The sequence below is a fragment of the Phymastichus coffea genome, unplaced genomic scaffold (genome assembly GCF_024137745.1).
Source record: "Phymastichus coffea isolate CEN01 unplaced genomic scaffold, Cenicafe_Pcof_1.1 PCOF00086, whole genome shotgun sequence".
Taxonomy (NCBI): domain Eukaryota; kingdom Metazoa; phylum Arthropoda; class Insecta; order Hymenoptera; family Eulophidae; genus Phymastichus; species Phymastichus coffea.
In genome coordinates this window covers 105906-130000 of record NW_026706897.1, presented here as the reverse complement: position 1 = coordinate 130000, position 24095 = coordinate 105906, and the positions used below count along the sequence as shown (strand labels likewise).

The window sequence follows — 24095 nt, the reverse complement described above, 5'->3', positions numbered from 1 at the left end:
TCGCCCGTCGGCGATGTCCAAGAGCTTCCACGCGTTGGCCAACGACGAGTGGGACGGTAGCAAGCAATTGATCGCCCATAGCGCCAGAGTGCAAACGCCGCAGAGACACCACTCGGAAAGTGTGCTGTATCTGGAGAGAAGTCAGAGAAAACTCTATCCTGTTAGCACGACCAAATTGGATGAAACGCCGGCTCCGTCGAGGTGCGTCATTCTTATGTTGTCGTTGTCAAGCTGCTTGCAGCTTTGCTTTGTTCAATGTGCAAATCAATTATTGCCGATGGATTGTCCGCTCTTCGTGCGCGTTGCATGAGAACGACGTAATATTTGCCAAGCAACGGGCAAACCATCGTCGACCGTCAAACAGTCGATTGTCGTTCAGCAGTCGTAGCTGAGGGCGGCGCTCTCATCTCAACTGATAATGTCGACACTGTCGTGAACGTTTTCATGAATTTCCCAGGCTTCCGTCGAGTCCGCAACAAGCTCAGCCGTCAGTGGCCGAGCGTATCAGCGAGTTAGAAAAGCAGCAGCAACATCAACAGTTGATGCGTTACACGTACTTGGATCCCGAAAAGCGTCACCGGGTGTCCGACCCGACGCTCAAAGCCATTCAAAAGAAAGCCCTGCTGTCATTCTACGAGCGTCATCATCATCAAGCATCCTGGAGATCGGAGCCGCACCTCGTTCAAAACCAACAGCAACAGCCACAGCAGCAGCCACGGCAGCAGCAGCAGCAGCAGCAGCAGCAGCAGCAAAGACACAGTCCGCCACCGCAACCGCCACCACGACCAAGACCAGTGTCTTTCAGGCGAGCCTCCAGCGCTTCGGATTACGCGAGTGGCGTTTGGCGAGAAAAGAATGCCGTCAATAAAGCTTGCCAGCAGCAACCGACGAGTGCTAACATTGCAACGAACGGTGCTTCCGAGGTGTCCGCACCTAGGCATCAGCATAGCAATAGCTGTGGCAGCTTGTCTACGGACTTGCTTGGACCGGTGATCGTGGGCCCGGCTATCTCGATCGATGATTGGGTGCCCGAAAGGCCGCCGAAGAAGCCACATCTGAGGTACGCGTACGCGCGTTAATTTGTTAATTTGTCGATCTTGGAAAGTGATTTTGCTCACTGGCGTCCGTTTGTCCGCAGGACTGCGTACAGCGACAGGTTGCCCAGTCCTGACCTCCCGCCGCCTTCGCCGCCGACGGTCACGGATATCGAGGTGCAGAACTTTGACGACCCACTGCCACCTCCGCCACCGGAACTGTCCGCGGAATCGAGACTTCCGTCACCTGAGCAACGACACGACAACTCGTATTTCGAGGAAATCGCTCACGATAGAATCAAGGTGAATCCGCATTACTTGAGCTTCAAATTAAATGACAAGAAAACATCGCTAATCATAACGTCGTTGTCATTGCAGGATCGAAATTTTCCATCGAGGAGATCGAGCCGTAAGAAACTACAACTGGAATCTTCACCAAGAACCTCCCCGACGAAACCCAACTCCATGTCTCCTAATCAAGAACAGCAGCACAGTTTTCACTTCGAATACAAAACGCCACTTCCTGCGAGCATTTCCGAATCAAAAGCTGTCAATGAAAATGGCTTTGCTTCGAGTAGTCGAATTTTGAGTGGCGCAAGGTCGAGTTTGCGATATTCACCTGCGCAGAAGCACCTAATGAACGAGAAGATCGCCGCTGTTAGGCGGTCCGCTGAAGCTGGTTACGGTTTGGCGAATCAGTTGCCGGATTTGATCGCTCAGAAGTATAGTGACTCTGGAAATCAGAGACCGGCGCCTCAAGTTCCCGTCGCCAATAACATTTCGTGTCGCGAGGTGAAGAGCATTTTTATAGTTTTTATCATCTTCGCTGAGGAAGGAGTTGCTAAATAACTTGAATTTCACGATGTAATTAGAGACTAAAGATTGTTCATTAGAAGAGCGCAACCGTTCATCTCATCATCTTTATTCGAAAGCAGCTGTCTATTTTTTCAACGTTGCTTATCAGTGGTTTTAATAGATTAAAAGTAGTAGTACTGTAAGCCGTTCTAGATCTTTTATTTCGATTAAGAAAATTTCGATTCTTATCGCAGTGTAAAAAATACTAAAGCAAATGAACTACATTTCTGTAAGAATTTCTCTGGGCAATAGAGGATCCGAACGCTACTGAAATTATTCATATCGGGCAATAATTGCTACGTAGAAATTGCACTTGTCTCGTGAAGTGGCGACAGCTCTCAGCAGCGCGATGCTTCGTGTTATTTCAGTTGCAGGTGGAACCAAAGATCAAAAGGCAAGACTCGTTGAAAGTGGACGACTCATCTTCAAAAAGCCATCAGCCGTGGTTAGGCGGTCAAAAACCTCGAACCACTCAAGCGGGCGGCGCCGTCACGTCGCCGTCGAGCACCGGCAGCAGTCGTCTCAGCAACAAGTATCAGCAGCAAGCGCGCAATTACTTTGTCTTGCCGGCCAAGTATTCGGCGGAGCCGAGCGAGGCGCCGCCGCCACTTGCGCCCAGAAAGAGAATCTCGCCGCCGCCGAGGCCCGCGCCGCCTGTTCACGCTGCCCATGGGTGAGTCCCGTGTGTATTTTAGTTCGCCCGGCAAGTCAAATGCATCGACGTGTCACCTTTCCAAGTTCAATCGAGATTTAAGAGTTTACGTTCCGCGAGCAATGGAAGACGAGCAAGCTGTTTCCGGAACATCGAGAGGAACAAACGGTCGCATTCTTGTCTTCAGGCGCGATCAAAAAACAAACGGTTCTCAATACCAAAATTATCAAATTCATCGGATATTTGATTAAACTGTCTATATCTAATATACAAAGGAAGCCATTCGTATTAATCACACGTGATGTGCATTAGTTTTTCCTCAATGATCGACCTAAATGCCAAGCAGACGACAGAAATCATTTATCAGACTTGAAAAGCCGTCTACTTATGAAGCAATTTTCATTAGCCAACAAATAACTTTCTCACGCCTGTTTTTCTTTGGCCGAACTGTAACACATGTAAATGACGTGATAATCGCGTGCAATAACAAATCAATGGAACCACTACTTACGCAAAGGAAAAAAAAACTCGTTTTGTAAAGAATATAAGATAGACAGTGATGAAATTGAACAATCGACCGAGAATGCCCTAAATACCTCACGCTCGAGCATGTGTGTGATATGCGAGGAAGAGGAAGGAAAAAAAGTAAGAACGATCGATCGATCTGACACACTGTCCGTTCGACTTTCGTTTTCACGTTTCAATTAGATCGCACGCCTTCCATTTTTACTTTCTGCGCGCACGTGTTCTGATTGATTCGCCGCTGTGTATTTACGCTTTTCGCTTTCGACACCGCGGATGTTTGTTTCTTTAATTCGCGTTGGTGGGCTGCCTTTTTCTCGTGAATGGATGGCTTTAGAAAGTCGTTGCAGAGGCGCATCAATTTCTTTTCCCTCTCGATAAAAATTCGATCGAATCTCTTTTTTTGCTGTAACTGTCGATACGTGTCGATTTGATTTTTCGCGGGTGATTATCTCTCGAGAAGAATGATCGCTGTGCCTCGCGATGTTGATGAATAATCGCGCGCGTGATTCACTAAGCGATAATTTTTTCTGTAAAAAGTTAATATCGGTACAGTAATAAAATTAAAAAAAAAGTTCTGTCATCGGTCTCATTCATTTGCGCATTGAAAGGAAAAGAAAATACAATTGTCACCTTTCCGATCTTGACAAAGGAGATGATTCATTTCGAAGATTGCATTAATTACAAAATTTCCCTCGCCCTTTTACACGAAGACGTTCCATTTTTTTTCCGTTTTCTTTTTATCGACGTAGGTGGAGTACGTCTTTATCTTGTCGTTACATATATCACGTCAAAAAAGATAAAGAGAAGGTGTAGACGTCGGATATCTTGACGAATGATCTGGCTCCTTTTTTTCTCTCTCTCTGCTCTGTTCTTTGAAGATAGCTGTACAGCACGCACGCGCTCGCATAACTGCGAGACCCATTACACACTACTTTCTTTTCCTTTCTACTCTAACTGACAATTTTTCACTTGCACTTATACAAAAGTCCCCCTTTTTCAATTTGTTATTGTTTGCAGGAGATACCATCGTTAACCTTGATAAATCGTTATCGCGGAAAAAAGCATTCGCCAGTCTCTTCAATAATCGGTCATAAAAATAATAAAGTGCACATGCCTCGTATTTCACACTGCAAGGTTGCGCGTTCTCGTTGTTTTCTTCTTTACTCTGCATTCTCCGGCAATAAATCCTTAAACGATTTGATATGACAGTTTCAAACGTTCTGTTTTTACGGAGCAGCGAGCGACAACGAAGTAGAGTGTCAAAGGTGAAATCCGTATAAAAATAGTCGTCGCCGTTGTTTTTCCTTTTCGTTTCGCGTGGCGCCTTGTTAGAATGGAAGAGGAGGAGGAGGAGGAGGAGGATGTACGCGCGGATAAATCTTTCAGCTTTTTCTTTTGTTTCCTCCTCGCTCTGATTGGAGGCGCGGTTGCCGACGCACCGCGTCGTCCTCCCTTTGGCGACGCGCCTTCCTTTTCACTATGCTGTCTGCACGCGCGCCGGTGTCGATGTTTTCGCTGGCTAGGTTTTCGGCGAACCCGAGACGCGCGCGTCCAGACAATTGTCTCGCGGGTACGGGAATGTCACGCTCTTCTCGGTGCGCAGCGGCCCCCCGAGGATATTGCAACTGGATTCCGAACGCGGACGTGATTTTCCAATAGACGCAGCGAGCCTTTGTCAGTCGACGACATTGCCGCGACGATAAGCCAGTGTGCTTGGCAATGCACGACGCGCTCTGCGCGCTCTTCGAGCGCGTTATCCGCAGGGCCGATAGAACGAGACGACAGCCGTCGTTGATTTGCGATCGCTCGGACGCGCAAGCTCGGCGATGCCGCCGAGTCGTCATCCGAGATCCGAGATCCGCTAAGGCGGGAAGACCGAGCAGCAGCACGGAGGAGCCGAGCTGCGCGGCAGGGGCATTGTACGGCGGCTTCGGTCTCGCTCGGAGTGCCACTATAATACGGCTGGCCGAGCAGCGGAGAGCGTCGCGTGACCTTCCCGAAGGAAACGCGCCGATATCTTCGCGGCGCTGCTAACGGGACCCTCTCATCCGCGAAATTTCCGGCCGGGGCCGCGGCATCCGCGAAAGATCCTCGGACGATCTAGTTCTCCGTCGCGACGACGGCGTCAATTGGTCGCGCGCTCCGATTCGGCGCGGGCACAGAGGTCGCGCCGCGACGCTTCCTCTCGACGCGCGCGCCCGTCGCGGCCACTTGCCTCGCTGCCCGCGCGTCGTGACCAGAACTCGTTTGCGCGCGAGCGACGGCCGCCGAAGCCCTGCCCCGGAGCAACGTTGCGCGCTCGTCGTTTTCCTTTGTTTCCGGGAGGCCTCGAGCGTCGAGGGACTCGATGAAGGATCGCGCTAAATTGATCATTGACGGGGAGGCAGCGCCCGGCGCACTCGGCGATCCCACGCGATCCCCGCCGAGCAAGAAAACTTTGACAATTAATCGGCAAATCGGCCGGCTCGCTTGTGAAACTGTGAAACCCAAGTGCATTTCGCAAATTAAAGGCACTCGCAAGACCAATCTCGATTTGCCAACGCGTACGTACGTTTTTTCCTCCTTTATCTTATCCCAGTGTCTTACTGTCTTTCTGTCCGGAGAATGCTTATGCTATCATATCGCTGTCTTGCGCGCGCGGCACGGTAGCTAAGTAATTCAGCGATCTTCAGCCGATAACTCGATGCAACGAAACTTTTGGATTTCGTAACCGTAGCCTTGGCTCGCGGCAAAGGATTTAGCGTTTTTCTTTTCGCCGTCGAGGATGCGTGCGTTTCCAGACGCGGATCGGCTCGCGTTGGAATTAAGATTCTCGGTAACACGCGGAATCGAGACGTCGCGAGACGATTTCGGCGGGGCAATCGATCGGACGCTCGAGGCTGGCAGACGCGAAGCGTTCCGCTCGAGCCTCGAGATAAGCGACGCGCAAGGGAACGCGCATTCGGGAGAAAGAATGCGACGGGCAAATATTGTCCCGCGCGCTTATCGCGATCGCGCAATGTCACGCGCGCACGCGCAGCCCACGCGCGTTGACCCAAATGTGCTCGAGCTCGTCTAGACGCGCGAGGAGGAGCCTCTCCTCCTCCGAACGCAATTTTCGAAGCCCGCCGCGGATAACGGTAAAGCCGCGAAGGAGATAATAGCCGAGCGCACAATTTGCCAGAGTCGCGCGCGACCACAAAAGCCCGTTTCCCGTCCGGTCTTTCTCTCTGTCGCCGCCGCTCCTTCTTCTTTTCGGGCTGCTTCTTTTTTTTCCTTCTCTTTCTTGTTTTCCCGTCCGCTCGCTCGCGGAAGATTGAGATGTCTTCGGAGCACGCCAGGTATCGACGCGCGCGGCGCTGCCGCCGCTGGAGCTTCGAAGCTTCGTTTTCGCCGCTCCCGATCGCAATGGACACACTCGGCATATCCGACGCGACGAAGCCCCCGCCGAACGCCTAAAAGTCGAGTCGAGCACTCTAGAACCCAGAGGAACCCAGGGGAACCGTGGAAATTCAAATTATATCTCGCGCGCGAAACGAGCACTATCATGCGGGCCCGCCGTCCTAGATATTTTTCACCGCACGCGCGTGCGCGCGCATGGGGGCATTTGCGCGCCGGGATGATAAGGCGGGACGAAACCTCAAACGGTCGATTTATACGCGGCGAGCAGCAGCTGCTTTAGGGCGCCCCCGAAAAATGTCAACCGCGAATTCGTATTTACATTATGTTATGTTATGTAGGTCGCCGTTTCGAAGCGCTTGTTAACTAAAGCAGTTTCGCCAGTTGAGGGCTGCGGACGTGCTCGCCCTCTCTTTATCGTCGTCTTCCCGGTTGCTCGCCGCTTAGAGGAGACGGCATTGGAGGCTCTCCCTTTCAAGTTTCAGCGGCGCTGTCGCTCGTCGCCGGCTCAGCGAGCAGCCAGCGGTGTATTCCGAAAATCGGAGCCGAGCTACAAAATCGCCGCTCCAAGTGAAAATGTAAAAATAGCTCGGTAATAGCATCGCCGAGCGATCTATTTTGGGAAGCGCGCGCGTGGATATAGGCAATATTTATATCGAGGAGCGGTGCGCGAACAACAAACGCGCGTAACCGAGGCCCAGCTGAGATTCGTCGGTGAAAAGGGGGCGAAAACCTACGGGCGGCGCATCGACGGCGGAGCCTCGGTATTTCCAGCTCTCTCCGAAAATGCAGCGGACGCGAGAGCAATAAACAGCGAGAAAACAAATAGACTCGCGCTTGGCGAGGTCAATAAAATGTATTGGTTCTTTGACTTGTGGCGCGTCTTTGTGTGCCTGCCCCCTTCCGTCGGCGTACAAGAGCGTTGCACACCTCGTTGCGCACCTCCCACCCGCGCATCTTTCTCTCCCTCTGTCGTCGTCGGCGCCGAAGCCAACTACGCGGCTGGAAGCCAGTTACGGTCGAGCGTTCGAGTGGCACGCGCGTCGCCGCGACGGGAACCGGAGTGCGCCGCGCGCCTCGCGAGCACGATGACCGAGTAGCCAGTGCGACAGTGCCTCGTCCGCGCGCGCGCGCTTCTAGGATGCTGAATTTAGGAGCCTACAACTTGCTGGCCAGTATCAACAGCATGGTGTTCGGCAGTAACAAGTTCCACGTCAAGAGGTTCGTCTCGCTTTTGCTTGGCCACGCGGCGGCCGCGCGATCGATTAACAATCGGCAGAGGCGCGAAAGTCCATAACGAGATTATAACAGTAGCCGGCCGCGCGGCTTCGAAAATGAAAGGAGAGAAGCGTTATAAGTACAAAGGAGAGCAAGGTGCCTTCTTCTTCTTCTTCTTCTTCTTCTTCTTTTTCTTCTTCTTCTTTCTTGCCTCGCTCGTCACGCTCGGCCAGTGTGGACAATCGACAACTACGGTCCAATTGTTTTCCATCCTGGCGAACCGCTATTGTCCGTAAAAATGGCGCCGCCGCGCACTCTTTTTTTTCCTCTCTCCCCCTTTTCGCCGCTTATCTGCTACATGCGTACACGCACTTTGCTTCTTTTCTCCTTCGCCTTCCGTGTCCTTTGTTTGTCCCGACCATTAGGTTTTACAGCGCGCAGCAATTGGCTAAAGAGGAAAAAACAGAATCGGCCTGTACTGTTAGGTATAGATTGTGTTTTTGCGCGACGGCGCTGGATATTGATTATGGCTCTATTGTTTACAATTGCTAGCTTTGTTTGAGGAGCCTCTCGAGGTGCTGGAGGTGCTCGAGGTGCTCGAGGTGCTCGAGGTCCTCGAGGTGCTAATGGACATCGCAAACCTGTTAGAATTAGTACTGCGCCTCGATCTTGATAGATGGCGTCGACCAATGACGACTTTTTAGAGGAATTACTGTCCAACAGCGTCAAACATTTTGTTGCCGTAGATGCCATTTTGCGTTGTTCGAAGATACGGCTTTTCTGCCTATAATAGCACTATCTTTTTCCAACCTTTGCAACTCAAGCCGTAACATCTACCATTCCAATCAATTGGTATTTCGCGCACCTGTCTATTTTGTTTGCACACTTGATTAAAGCGTCGAGTGGCGAAAGAAAACGATGCTACACGCATAACACACTTCAAAAAGCAACAATTGATCATTTTTCGTTAGCTGCTTTCGCACATCGGTGCAGCGTCTCAAGGTCTTCCCTTCGCAAAAGCATCGTAAAAAGAGAAAAGAAGCATCGTTGAAAAAGCGAGCGGCGTTATTTCAATCATCAATTATTTGAGCGTTTGCTTCGTCAGAAATACTTGGTGAATTTAGTAATCGCACGTCGTTAAAGAAGAATAAGAAGAAGAAGAAGAAGAAGAAGAAGAAGAAGAAAAGAATGTAGCAAAAAATTTTTCCAATTAATATTTCCGCTGCTCGATGTACAATGTAAAGATACCGCGCACCGATGTGTGGCAGTCTTTGACGTCTTTCGACGTCTAAACTTAGCCGACTTCGTGTATAGCAGGAGTAACTTGATCGCTGCGTGTAATTGGCTTAGCGGGCGTGCAATCTAATTTGCCTCTCTCGCCGTAGCTTGGAAAAACCAATCGGTTCCGGGCTTCCTTTCACCGAATTCAATTAGAATCGCCGACTACTGCCATTGTATCTGGCTGCGACTTATCAATCAAACTTTGAAAGATAGAGAGTTTCGATTTTCACGCGCGCTCGTACATCATCGATTGATGTATCGACAAGCAATTTGCAAAGGAGAAACATCAGTTTGAGTGGAGATTTATCGTTCGTCAGCTTTTGTTTTCAGCTCTCAGTGAAAATGGGGAAAGAAAAAGTTCGCGGAATGTCAATCCCAACGAAAGAAAACTCAATTCGACGACAACTCTCGTTGGATTTTCTCAAACAGCCTTCGATCATTGAAAGTTGTTGTCGCTCTAGAAAAAGCTAAAATAGGCCATCTCGTTCGAGTTTCGATTGTACCTGTACAATCGAACGCGTAATCTCGCGGCGTGTTTTTTTTTTTTATTTACTTACGGGAACACATTAAATTTTTCTTACAAACGCTTTCGCACCTTAAAAATCTAATAATAATAGAGAAGTGTACTTTTTCGAGGCAAGACAGCGTGTACAATGCCTATGTAGATTTAACGGATAAAGCAATTGAAGATGGGAGAGAAAACGATGCTAGTGGAACAAAAAGCATATTCGCTCATTAAAACCGTCACAGAAAGCGGAAGTCATGTATGTACAACGCGCGATTCATACTCCGGTTATCAGTCCAATATCTCAGTCCGCGAACTGTAAGAAGCCCTCGCGAGGAAGATTAATCACCGCGAAATTACTCGACAAACATCCGTCCCTCGGGGATCACCGAATCGCTCGCTGGACGACCATCCTCTTCGTGTAAAACGGAATCGCAATCGGCGCCACGGTAAAACGAACAAAATAGGCACACGCTGATTGCCCACTTTACAAGCAGCTGCTCGTAAGATAGTGATAAACTGTGGCATACGGGCCGCGCGCGACTCTTTTTTTTCCCACGTTCGGCTCACCGGAAGTTCGTAAAAAAGCAAAGAAAAGAGAGAGAGAGAGAGAGAGAGAGAGAAACGCGTTTGACGCGTGTCCCGATCAAGTATCGATCGATCGACGCCTCCACGCCGACGCGCATTTTTCCTCGAGTAAGAAAGAAAAAAACAAACCAGGTTATTCGCACGATCGGCTCACTTCTGTGCGCGCGCGCGTACGCTTGGCATTAGCCTCGCGTCGTTTTACGTTTTTCCTCTTCTTCACGAATTTCACGCTGCGTCCTTATTTTAGTCACACGCGCGCGCGTACATTATCGCTCTAAGAAAGTCGCTCGTTCCGTACGTCCGAGCAAAGTCCGAACCGTAGCGGATGTATTATGCAAGTTCGCAGACGGTGAGTGACTTGTCGACGGAGGGCTGTTTGAAGAGCTTCCGAGAGCTTTTATATACATTGACGACTATACTAGTTTTTCAGTGGAAGTCAACGTATAGACTTTTGGGAACAGTTAACGAGCTTACGTTGCATGGAAAAATACACTCGCATCGCACGACTATATAATTTAAAGCAATCAAAGGCACACGAAAACACATGTTAAAATATAAAGAGAGAATTAATTTTTGCTTTTATTTTTCTCACAAGCCGCAAACAGTTCCGCGTAAGAATAACGTAAATTGAATAAAATTAAGATTTCGATCACGTTACCTTGAACATTTTTCCGACATGAATGCAAGAAAGTTTTTTTCGCGTATACCTGTTTTGCCATCAGGCTTCTTTTAGTCCTCCCGTACATCCACATTTATATTTTTTTCCTCTTGAATTTCAGCGGACGAACGAAACAATCGGGAAACTGAAAATTGCCCTTCGCTATTGCATAACCAAAGGAAAGAACAAAAAGACACAACAAAGTTGGCTCGCGCGCGATCCGCAACTTTCCTTCACGACCGACATCGGCGAGAAAAAAAAACAACACGACTCCCGATATGTGTGCAGAGCGGAAGTCCGCTTATAAATCGTGTGCGCGGAGGGATTTTGAAGAGCGCCTTTAGGTATACGTGGATAAGGAAACAAAATGAAGCACGTTTCCGTACTTGGAACGTGACGGCGTAAAACTCGTTGTCGAGCAGTCGAATAACCCTCCGGAAAGAAGGAAAAGCTCGCGAGCCTTATGCTTCGAAACGTTTGCTGCTTCTGCAAATGTTCATTGTTGTCGTCAAAGTAGAACGACCGACTGGATTTTCGCGCGTATCAAATGTCTGCAGAGTCGACAATTAGTAATATTACTTGGGGCAACGAGAAGGTAATAAACCTAGTTCTTTCTGTTTTTCCGTTGTTCGTTTGCGAGGAGTTTCACTGCTCGAATTGATCGGGTCGAGGCCGTTTTCTACAAATCTCTCGTTGCCGTATTACCGCGCAGGAACATGCGCCATGAAGCATCCCTAATGGGCGTTAATGGGAATCCCCTGTAGCTTCGTACACCGAACACGCGCCGCTCCGCGAGGAAGTGACTTGAGCAATCTCCGATTTTCACACTCGTTGGTGGTGTTGTTTCTATTTGTTCGCTTCTCCGTTGACAGCGCGGAGAAGGCGCTGACTACTGGAGACAAATTTGGCTGCCAGCCGAAGGTCTCGTGAAAGAATTAGGACTTGTCGTGAGCGAGTGATCAGCTCGAGGCCGCAAAGATAACTAATTCTTCCCCCTCCGAAGCCTTCGTAAGCCGTCGCGTACGGCAATGAAGTTTCCTGTTCGAGCAATTTTCCAGCTGCGTTACGCGCACTAGGCGCGTCTTTTATTATTCAGCGTAGGCATCGCGACTAAGAAAGGAACTGCATGCGTTTCTCGCTGCGTCGTACGTGCACGGAATGTCCCACGCCTCGCGGATTTCGGGAGAGAGAAGGACTTTTTTTTTCTTCTCTCGTTTTACGTGACGACGCTCAAACGAGATGCATTTCATACGCTTCGAGTCTTCGCGCACAATGCGTGCACTATCTGCAGATGTTCGCAATTATATATGGAAGAGAGAGAGAGAATATCGCGACAAACGATTCCTTTGTTGAGCTGCTTCTGCTGCTGCTTATCGCCGGAGGTTATCGCTATCAATTACATGTCATTAATGTCGATCGTCTGACTACTTCGTTCAGTCTCCTTTTTCATACGTCTTATTTCGGTGCTCGTACCAAGAGAAAACTAAAGACCGCATCCCTCGATCGACAATTTTGTCCCATGCGGACGACCGTCGGCCCTCGAAAAAACCACTGGCGATCTTTCCGACGAAGCCTTGCCTTCTAATGAAAAATATCACGCCAATAATAAGCCACTCGACGAAACGTCAATCCCGCAACACATCCAATGACTCAGAAAACTGTAAATAAACCGGCCGATAAACGCACTTCGATGAGCTCCTTGCTGTTTTTATTTCAGGAGCCAATCAAAGGCCTCGTACTTGGCGTATCGTCGGGAGCGTGGAGCACCGGACAGCGAAGGCAGCTACAAGCGCACAATGTCGCCGAATGCACGTCTCGACGATCCGGTGCTCCTCAAAGTCACGCAACACAATCCGCCGCCACTCATCATCAACAATAACCACAATAACAACAGTCAGTCGAGGTATCATCATCGCCACGAGCTGTCCAAATCGCAAAGTTCCGATGCGTTGAGCAATGTGAATGGACATCGAATCGACGATCATTTCTCGAGGAAATCGCTGCATAACGTCAGCAATACGGAGGCCATCGGTGAGAAACGAGCCGGCGAGAGGCTGTCGCCGCAGAGCGTGGAAGTGCTGAACGATCGTAACAGACAACTCGAGAGGGAACGACGGAAATTAGCCGCCAGCTGCGAGCCACCTGCCCAGACGAAGTTCGTCGAGGAATTTTATCGCGAGAGCGGTGTCACGACGATCGAGATGACCTCGCAGAATGTCGAATTGCTGAATAGGAGGAATGTCGCTGAGAAACAGAGGATCGTCGCGGAGGCTCGAAGGTTCGTCATGTTTGTTTTATTCTCTTGCCTCGATATTTAATCTTTCTTTCTTTCTGCCTTGTTGGCTTCACTACCAATTGTGCGATAACATTTTTTGATAACACACATTACTGGCTTCCAAAAGATATCTCGCATCGCAGCGTTTGTCTAATATATGTTTTACGTGGTCTACAAACTTTTCTTTTCTTCAATTGGCATACAAGTGAGATTTTATGTAAGTCCACGTGCGGTATTTACTTTTGTTACTTTCTTATGAATTGTTGCCCTAATCTTCCTGAACGACATGTTTCTGACTCGAAAGAAAAGAAAATGAAATGGACTCGTAGAAAACTTGAAATTCTATCTTCGAGGATGACTATCCGAAATTTCACATGAATAGAATCTTCAAGGAAGGGGTCACGCTGAAAGAAAATTGAAAATTCGGTTGGTTTCAAAGGCAATTAATTCAGTAACACACGATTTTTGACGGTCACGTCTAGTTGACTTGACGAGAAATCGCACTGGTTATTTTTGCGCAAATATTGTCTATTATCGCGTAACTCGCGCGACGGACATTCGTCTTGTGAAGTAAGCGCGCGGCATGTAATCGTTCAGCAAATACACTTTTTCCCCGCGCATTATTGCTCCAAATGAAATGTGTTTTTGAATGTCGACACCTTCTCGGACGGTCGCGCGAACGCGGGGAAGAGGGAAGAAAAAGAAACCGGTTCTGTCGGTTCCTGAACCGTTTTAATAGGCGATGTTAATCTTCAAATTGTATCTTTCCTTCGACACTTGTATTTCACGCCTCTTTTTTCGGAAATCTAGCTCACACTTTGAAGTCAGCTTTTATTTTGTACGAGAAAAAAAGTGTTTTTTCCGTACGACATTAGTGGTTTTTACGAACGAAAGCTTCATTCGTTTAACTCATCTTCAGCTTATTACACTTGAAGAATGAAACTTGAACTGATTTGCTTTGAAGTCCAAATACTAATCAGTTTTTAGGTCAGCTATCCAAAGTGAAAGCGTCATCGCAATAGTCTTCAACTATTAATAATAGCTCACAACATCGGTAACATACTAATGAAAAGCAACACAACTATTATTAACCTCCATTCACTGGCATGACAATTACGCATCGTCGTAATAATCGTCAACATTGAGAAACGAAAAACTTGACAAATGGAATCGTTTGCAGTCCAAGCTCGATCTCGCCAAAGTTTAGAGAATCGACGCCGTCGCCAAGCACGCCAGCCACAGGAACAGCGGCGACGTCACCGTCACCGTCGGAACGCAAAATCTCGAGTCCAGCGCAAACCGAACAAACCGGCTCGAATTGGGATCGCAAAAGTACGAGCAGCAGCAGCAGCAGCAGCAGCAGTATTAGCTCGTCCAACCCGTCATCCCCGATACGAACTTCGCCACCGTCGAGAACGTCGCCGACGATCGAAGGACTGACCTTTATACAACGTACCGAAATTATGCTCAGGGTCAATGCCACGACGAACGACGTTGCCTCGCAGACCGAGGAGTTGGAAGAGAAGAAGGGCGCGGAACTCGAGAGTCTGGCCAAGCCCAGGAAGAAGCTTCAGGAGGAGATCGAGTGCGAGGAACTCAGTCGGGATCTGGCGAATCAGCTGGGTCCCAACGACAAACTCTTGCCCATCTTAGGTGAGTTTGCTTATTGCTCGTATTGGATCGGCGCTGATTTTTGCGAACAAACTAATTGGAACATTCGCGGAAGTTGTAACTTGGAGCAACGCGCGGCCAAATAAGTGCAGATTTAATTAGCTCCGGTCGCGATTTATGTGTCGGAAAAATTAGCCACCCTTTTTTCCACGATTGCGCCATACATCACGCTCATTTCAAATAAACATAAACCTTATGAAACGATATGATCGATGCAGTTGCGGGATTTCTCGAGAACCAGTATCCGACTCAATTAACTTTTCATACCAATAATTCAGCTGCCGGCAGAGAGCAAGACTAGTTTTTCATCCAAGTACGAAAAAAGTAAGGAATTCTTGTCCCTTCGTTGGAAAAAGTTTTCAGGCTAATTATCTATCTCGCGAGAGGAATAATAATGCCACGTCGATGCCGCGAAAGACCCTTTTTTCACGTGTGGCTTCTTCGGCAAACCTATAAAAATGTAATACACCGAGTGTACGGGCGAGAAGGTTAACGGCACGTCTTGGCATTATGAAGTCCGACGACCTCGATCTTCCGCGAGCTTCTTTTTGGTTGCGACACATTGTTCGCAGATTTTGTCGCGACTATGTGTTTTAATTGAGTATGATTCATCTATCTTGTTTATATAACATCGCGAGGGACGGATACTTCCGCAAAACAAAAAAAAGCGCACAATACCGAATCAAACGAACGACACGATGCTGTCGTAAATAACGCGCGTGATATTTTTTCTCTCGAAGCGTAATAAAGCTGTTAATGCCAATAGTGACGTTTTACGACTTTAGGGATATAATGCGGAGAGAGAAGGAACACGAACGCGCACGACGCTCGCGCGCGATAAAAGTTTAAGGCCTTTAATAAAGCATTCTTTCTTACAAAGCCACTGTCACAATTTGCCAAACGAGATTAGAAATCAGGTCGCGCGGCGCTGCACAACCTGGCGCTCGTTGCGCAATCGCGCGCTCGATTTTCGCATTCCCAATATTCCATTGTGCTGTCGTTTTCCCTTGCAGTTCCAGTGCCGGAGCACAAAAAGTCAACGGACTACGTGGTCGATTTGTTCAGGGTTGAGGCGGCGCTGCAAGCACGGCCAAGACCACGGCTGTCCATCGAGGATCCGACGACGCTGCTGGTGGACGCCTCGGAGAACGAGTCCGAGTACGACAAGAAGTAAGTTGGAGGCGCGACGAACTATCCGAAAACCTCGCCAAACGCGATTGATTAGCGCGTCGGGCGCTCGCGAGGAATGCGCCGCGCTCTCGCGATCCCTCGTTGCATTTACGACGCGGGCGCTAAACATCTGCAAAGTACATGATCGAGGAAGCTCCTCGGCGCGATAAAACGCTCGGACGAGGAATTCCGCGGCAACAAAGAGCGCGCGGCCGAAAGATTACAAGCTGCGCGCCGAGGAGGCGTTTTACTCCCCCGAATGAACTTTCGAAAATTCCGCAAAAAGCTCTTTCTCCCCTTACACGGCCTGCGAAGACGATTGCGGCCAAACGAAAAATTCGTATAGTCGCGACGATAAAACGATATAAGGAAACGGCTTTACGACCGCTCGTTCGCTCGTCCGTCGTCGGCATGATTGAAGCAAGTGGAACGCACAGCCGACTTTGCGCGCGTGTGCACAGTTGTTACGAACGCGCTGCGCAGACGCGCGTTTATATGGTGATGCGCATATATGCACCGATTATAAAATTGAATGGCAGACGCAACGTTTGCGACACGGATGCATGTTAATTTTCATTTTTCAAGCCGGGAAAACGAAAGCTAAAGCTCCGCTCGCTTGCCGGACCTCGAATACGAACGAGACAAAAGTCACTTGGTACTTCGCGCCTCGACCTTCGGCTCGTTATACTCCCTCGACGAAGAGAAGAAAACAAGAAACGAGCGAAAGGTTCGATCGCGAGCATGACGATTCAAAAAGACACACACACAACGCTCCAGATTCTTTTTCATTCGCAATAATAAAGACGGCGGCGGAGGGGGAGGTGGGAGGCCGTGGTACTTGGCGCGGCGGCGTGATACACCTTTCACGCGCGCTAACCCCCGCGTCGAGAGCGCCAACGACTGCCGGAGGAGAAAGTCGTGTGCAGGAGGCTTTAATACTTACGCAAGCGTAACCATAAATGATGTTGTCAAGAGAGCTAGAGTCGCCTTCGCACACACGCGCAGACACGCAACGCGCCATTGTTGCTTTTAGCTCTCTTTTCTTATGGATCACAGTAGCTTAGAAACGGCCATTCATGCAGCACGCACAAGCCTGCGCATAGGAGCAAGTCCGTCTTCGCCCATTTTTTTATTTTCACATTTGAGGAATATGTAAGGATTTCACTTGTGCCTTTGGATTGGTGTTGGAGGTGATAATACATTGATTAGAGCATTAGCTAACACTATTAACACACTTATCCTTCGTATGAGTAATTTACTAATTTCTCGTTCGATATTTTTTTTCACAATCATTTCTTTTCAAAGTATTTCGACGTACGTACAGGAGATTGGCCATATGGTAAAAAATGTCGACTAACGCTGCAATAATCCCCCCATAAGTGAACAAGTTTCCTCAAACGCATTGAAATATTAACTCTCGACGACTGTCATGTTGTAACGCGCTGTAACAAAGTTGACCAAAAAAGTTTATCGACGTTACGAAATTCTACGCGTTGGCGCGTATAAATGCAAATTCTGTAAGAGCGCCTTTCGAAAATATACAGCGATCCTGATGTGATAATAAAGAGGGTGGCGCGTCGGTACGCGAGCATCGTAATCGCGCTGACAAAGATACTTTAGCGAGGGTTTGCCGAGTCTAAATTCCGAGAGATGTGCATCGCAGCGGTGCCTAGCTGTTCGTCGATTGGACGCTCACGCGCCGATGTAAAAAACGCTCCGAATCACCGAGAGAGCAGCGGGCTCGGTCGTTAATTGCTGTTTACGGCACGCAAAATCAGCACGAAAACGAGATTTCGAGGATGTACAGTTAGGATCGCGCGGACAATGCGCGCAACCTCGATTTTCTACAAAGGGCTGAAAAACCCGTTAGCCGCGCGCGTGCACGCGTCTTCGATAAGTCATCAATGCGAACGCGTTGACGTAACGTAACGACTTGTGCGCGAGGGGACTTGTTTTCAAAATAACATCGTGCCGCTTTCCTTTGCTGTGCAATTGCCCGGCTACTGCCGATGATTTCAGAGTAGAGAGACCGCGAGGTAACCATTGACCACTCGAGTGGCTTTTAATTTTTCTTTTGCGATGGATTTCCTCTTGGTTGCAATTTTTTTTTTTTTTTTTCAGTTTTCCTTTTCTCAGAAGGACATAATTAACCGTGATAGATGAAGATGCAAATCGGATAGTACTGTTATCGACTCGAAAAAGAAGTACAGTGTCAGTGCAAATCGAGCCGCTATCAAAGATATTTGGATTTTGAAAATGAAGAAATAGAGATCGGAAAGTCTATTTTTTGCTCTCGTTGCAAATGCACGATAGGATTCTTGGATAACGGCAATTATGCAGATAGAGTCACGAGGCGTACTTGGGCTAAAAATGTCCGTTTGCTAATCCCCCGAAACTGCGCTTCGCCAAGAGTAGCGCGCGTCTCATGGAATAATAAAATCGCGTGCAGAGTGAAAGTGTGCCAAACTTTTTCTCATGCATAATAACGCTCCGTTTCTGTTTGCAGGATCGACTCGATACCGTCGTCGCCAGTGACACCGTCAACGCCATCGGCAACGGACTCGACGACGAGCAACGGTCCGCTTTCGGCGAGTTCCGTTTACTTCACCACGTCCGAGAGCAAGGCGCGCTTCCTCACCAGATACTCGCAGGATGTCACGCCACCAGTCGTCGACGCCACCACGCCCGACAGCCTCGACCTTCGCCAGAAGAAGGTAAATTTGTATGCGCGGAGTAGCCCATCGACACTGACTTTTTTTCGACGTAGGAAGTGTCAAGCGGTTCGACACCTTTTTTTCCATAAAGACAACTCGTAAAAAAAGTAGGCACTTGGTCTCGAGTGCAATTGAAGAAAGTAGAGCAACGCACAATCTGAAAAAGAAAAAACCGAGTAAAGAGTTATTGGGTTGACAGTGGTGAGTCAGCGACCGAAGAATGCGCTCTAAAAGGCGGCTATTAAAATTCATTACTCCGACTGATTGAATACGCGCGCGCAGGGGAATAGGCGCCTATAGCAGCGTTACGCTGTCAATGTCAGCTCTTCTCTGTCGACGCCGCCTGAGCTCCGTTTAATAAGAACGAGCTGTTTCGCTCGGTCCTTGAATCGAGCTGAATCGAGCGAAAATTTGAATTATTCACAGCTCTCCGTCGGCTCGCAATATTTCACTTTGTTGACGACGGGTGTGCTTGATTGAAGGAGGAGCTGATGGTGCGACTGGACAAGAAGCTCGTGGTGCTGCGCGCCGAGCAAGAGGCAGTCCGCGAGGAAGGCGACGTGAACGAGGCGCTCGGGGCGCGAGTGGCCGCGCGAGTCGCCGCCGTCGCTCGGCCCGCCGAAGCCTCCAAGTATCGGCTGCACGTCGAGGAAGTCGGCAAGATCACGAGCCTGCTGCTCGGGCTCAGCGGTCGACTTGCCAGGGCTGAAAATGCCCTCTACGGCATGCCCGCCGATCACCCCGAACGGGTGAGTGCGAATGCTCCGCGCACGTGCGATGCCTTGTGAATCGCGGCTTATGAGTCAGAGTTCGCTTTTCCGCGGCTCTTCGATTAAAATTCTTTAGAAAGTGATGGACCGTTCGGAAAATGGAGCCTCGCTTGATTAACGTATTAAATTCATTTATAGATCCAACACGCGCGTCGACGCCAGTAATCTTAGTCATCTTGTTTTCGCGTGGAAAGAGCAAGAGGTATTACACAAGAAACGCGCGCGTCGAGTGTTTTACAATGTTTGCGAGTAGTGCTGACGTATCGTATAAAGTCTCCTCTTCGAGGCGCACGTTCAACTTGTTCCGACATCGAAACGCCGAAACGCCACGTCGCGCAAGCCTTGCTCCGACATTCTCACGCGGCTAACGAGTGCTGTCCGTTTTTTCGCAGAAAATTCTCGAATCCAAGCGCGACAAGCTGATCGAGCAGCTGGAGGAGGCCAAGAACCTCAAGGGTAACATCGACCGACGCAGCGTGAGCGTGTCGGGGATACTTGCCAAGTACCTGAGCGACGAGGAATACGCGGATTACCAGCATTTCATCAATATGAAGGCGAAACTCATAGTGGACGGTCGGGAGATCCAGGACAAGGTGAAGCTCGGCGAAGAGCAACTGGCTGCGCTCAAAGAGGCCATCGACCTGTAGCCAACTTCTGTCTTCACCTTTTACTATCGCTAGTCCTTTTTTTGTATACACTTTGTAAATAACTTTTGAGGCAGGACTCGTTGTGGTCCATCCACCCTCAAACGAGAGTAAGAGAGAGGGCAACTTTTGATTAATTTATTGAGTTAACGCAATCGTTTCTTTCGCTCTTCTATGTTTGTGTATCGGCAGTGCAATAGTTGTATGCGCGACGGCACTTGTGATACGGCGACGCTTGTAAATAGGGACAATCCATTTATGTTTTTAGATTATGCAGCTGCACTGCCAAGCGGCAGATTGCGTAAACTTTCTTTTTTTTTTCTCTTTCATCCCTAATTCATTTTTTTTAACCCGGATATCCTAGGGATTCCGTAGACGCTTGTGATCTTATTTACTCTGTGAATGTATTATATAAAGCTATATATAAATAGTTAGGAAGACGTGCATGGAATCATCGAGACAATTTCCTTTTTTTTTCCTGGAAGTGCGGCGAGGGAAAGCTAATTTTATGCCATGGTTTCGATTATTATTATTATTATTATTATTATTATTATTATTATTATTATTATTATTATTATTATTATTATTTGTTTTAAACTCTCTTTGGTTCGGGCGATTGTTTGCGAAAGCGTTCGCCAAGGATCGAAGACGAGATTTACTTTTTCTCTTCCTTTTACGTTTCGTGCCAAACGGTTCTCCGGACTTTTGCAGATTTGGTAATGCGATATTTACCAACGTCATCAAAAGATTCGTGATGGATCGCGTGATGGACCGAACGACGAAATAGATAATTGGACGTTTTCCGCTGATATTTTTCTTTTATTCGAGATAATTTACCGAACGAGAGTGTACTTAAGTTTCGCGAATCGCGGAAGAAAAAGCATTAGAAAACGAAGAGTACTTTTTGGTTCGTGCGACGCAAGCACTTTCGAAGACTGAACTGTACGGCGCCAGGCATACCATTTTCGCGGTTATAAATAGTCAATATTCTGTTCCTCGATTTTCCTCTTTTTGACGCCTGCCAAGCAGGATGGCGAATAGCGTTCTCATACTTTCATTTTTTCCTCTCCTTCTCTTTTCTCTTCTTGTCGAAACTTCTTGATCTTCCATGCGTTTAACGTTGTAGCTCGCAAAACTAAGTTGTGTCTTAAATGCAAAAAAGTGAACGAGAGTTATTGTAAATAAATTAGCGAAACAATGGTGCTCCGGAAAGTAGAATGTTTATCTTTTCCATTTTTCGTCTATGCTTCGCAATGAAACATCGCGAGATGGAATTCGAATGGAAAGAATGAGATATTATACGAGAGCGCGAGTATAAGAGAGAGTAGAAGAATGAAAAAAACTTTTTTTTCAACACTAAAAAAATGATGTTAGTTCGTTAATGTAATCGTTAATATTTAATTGTAACCCACAGACACACAAACACGACAAGCAAACAGACACACCCACTGTAAATATGCGCGACTTTATAATGCAATCAAATAGCGTTTTATATACTTGTGCCTTGTGTGAGCGACGGCTTAGTTTGCCAACTGTGTCCTCAGCGATGTACTACATTTTCATTACAATAGCTACTTTCTGTTGAAACTGCTTGCAATAAAAAGTAACAGATCGTAAATCAATACAAATTTGTTAATCCCGACTTGTAATGTTAATATAGTGCAGATTTTTGCAAAAAAACAAATCCAATTTTTAATAATAAACAGTTGCTTTGCATAAAATTATGAGATTATTTTATTACTGAACCTTTTGTCAAATGATGACCTGCTGAAGATCAGGAGAAAGTTTCTTTGAATAGCAGAATATATATTATGAGTCGTTGACCAGAAAGTGCAGGAATCTGTTTTGCTGATAGATGGTACGACTAGTTTTACTTGTCGCGATATATATTCAGCTCTTGAAGTTCAAGTGTAGACCTACAGATGTTAGTTTATAATAAAAAAATTTAATTTAAACTTTTTTACTTAATTGACGCGTGTAGTTTAAAGATTGCCTATATTGCAGTTTCATAAACAGAAGCAGTTTATCAATTTTTCCGGTGTTCTATACGCATATAAAATTCATATACTACAAACACGTAAAAATTATTTCGTATATAATTTGATAACTATATTTTTTCAATAATAAACGTGAAATTTATATACATGTATATAATTATCAACATAAATAGTCAATGTGTTCAAAATGAAGCTGGAAATCCATTTGCTGAAAATAAATTTAACGTGAAATAAGTTCAATACTTTGTGCAGTGTGGAATATGTATAAAAAAATTGATAAATTTATAGAGTAAACCAACGTAAGATAAAAATAAAATTTCACCTTTATTTGCATTTTATTAATTTCTCGCAGAACAAAAGGAACCTCAAATTAAATAAATAAATACACTTTACAAGATATGTTATTCAAACAAACTAATAGGTGAAGAATTTCGTTTTTATTGTGAAAAATAAACAATGAAACGTTAATCAATTTCTCGATTCACACAAATCGTTAATTTGCCAATAATGGTGATGTATATGGACTGCAACGTATGGCGTACATATGTGCGTGCTCTAGTTTTTTTTAGAGCAACGTGCACCTGACGCGTAAAGAAAAAAGTTCAGTATTTAGGTTACGTACTTCGTGAATGCTATTGTAAAAAAAATTGAATTTTTACGATCTCACGAATAAAAATGTGAATTCAGTGAAGTGTACTTGTATTTTTTTTATTGACGTTCACTAATACGTTACAAAATAAACGTTAGATATAAATTAATACTTCACGCTAGGTGGTTTACTTATTTTTAATATCATTTCAATCCATAATTCCATAATAAAAAGCTTTCACTTGTGTACTTCAATATGCCATTATATAATTAAAAAATTACGTCATTGTAATTAGAACATACATTAAATAATTGAAAAAATGATTGTAATAAAATCAATTTGAATAACATAAATCAATATAACATTTTTATTCTTTTGTAGATTGGAAAAAATTAGCAGTGACAGTTATAATTTTTTTCTATTATAATTATTTTAATTCTTTCAAAGCAATTTAAAAAATTCCCTCTTGATAAAAAAATATGGTCATTGTTATATTTAGCCAACTTTATCGAAGTGACTAATATAGAGACAAGATTCAATCCATTTTCAATGAACTGCGATTTGTCATGAAAAATCCATTGATTAAATTTGTTCAACAAGTCACCTACAGTGAATTTGAAATAATCCCTCTGATCGATCCAATATTTAAGTCTGTTGAAAAATCTATAGCTATCTGTATCTCTATCTGTAGATAATCGTAGGATACATTTTACTCGTCAAACATATAATTCTCGAAAACAAACTACTCAAATCGACGGTCAAAGAGATATACGGAAACTTGTTGGATATGGCAAGCTATAACTTTATATTGTTACACTCGATCGATTATAATAAATAATACAACTTGTTATAAAAGGAATCAAACGTGTTTTTTAATACACAAAACAGGTTAAGCGTTTTGTATCTCATATCGATTACGAGATTCAACTATGCTAACAAAACAACAGTCGAAGCGAACAACTAAATTAACTAGCAATGTTTTTATTCTTTTTACGTTCGATATCAAGGGAGCAACTCATAACAATATTGTATAATGATTAATCAGACTGAGTTATAGCAATTTCATTTTTATGATAACCCAGTTATCGTCCACAAAACTGTCCGTAGTTCGATTGTAGTCTTGTTATTATATATGTATTTTAGGTCATGTGTAGACAGTATTGATTTCTTTGAAACGAATTTCGTAATAGATATTCATTACTTATATTCTGAACGTTATAATCTTGCGAAGCTCTTAAAATTGAGTAATCTGTGAATTCAAGGTTCAGGATAAACTATGTATTTCATGCAATCAAAGGTAATACGTTGATCAAATATGATGAGCCCAAATAAGACATTAACATGCATGGTGATGTTATTTTTGTAGAAATGATGAAAAGATATAAGGATTAAGCGTTTGTAATCCAATATGTTTGCACTGGAAAATTATGGTTTATTGAGAATTTTAATGAGTCATTTAAAAAATTTTAATTGAGCATAATAATCTTCAGAATTATATTCAAGCCTAATAACATTTAAGCCTGATAATATTCAGAAAGGAATGTTTTATGTAAAGTATTTTACAAGAACTC

General features: G+C 45.9%; 1 protein-coding gene across 1 annotated transcript in view; it reads left to right on the top strand.

Annotated features, from left to right (window-relative positions):
* Positions 1 to 22452, top strand: part of LOC131669034 (protein Shroom) — a 66767-nt gene extending 44315 nt beyond the window's left edge. The window contains exons 5-15 of the mRNA XM_058943598.1: positions 1 to 201; positions 458 to 1060; positions 1139 to 1337; positions 1413 to 1826; positions 2258 to 2562; positions 12412 to 12972; positions 14150 to 14622; positions 15654 to 15810; positions 18317 to 18524; positions 19007 to 19273; positions 19687 to 22452. The exon at positions 1 to 201 is cut by the window's left edge and continues 273 nt beyond it. Of these exons, the coding sequence (XP_058799581.1) occupies positions 1 to 201; positions 458 to 1060; positions 1139 to 1337; positions 1413 to 1826; positions 2258 to 2562; positions 12412 to 12972; positions 14150 to 14622; positions 15654 to 15810; positions 18317 to 18524; positions 19007 to 19273; positions 19687 to 19941 (3643 nt within the window). The 3' untranslated portion in view covers positions 19942 to 22452. The remainder of the gene's footprint in view (positions 202 to 457; positions 1061 to 1138; positions 1338 to 1412; positions 1827 to 2257; positions 2563 to 12411; positions 12973 to 14149; positions 14623 to 15653; positions 15811 to 18316; positions 18525 to 19006; positions 19274 to 19686) is intronic.
* The last annotated feature ends 1643 nt before the right edge of the window (positions 22453 to 24095 follow it).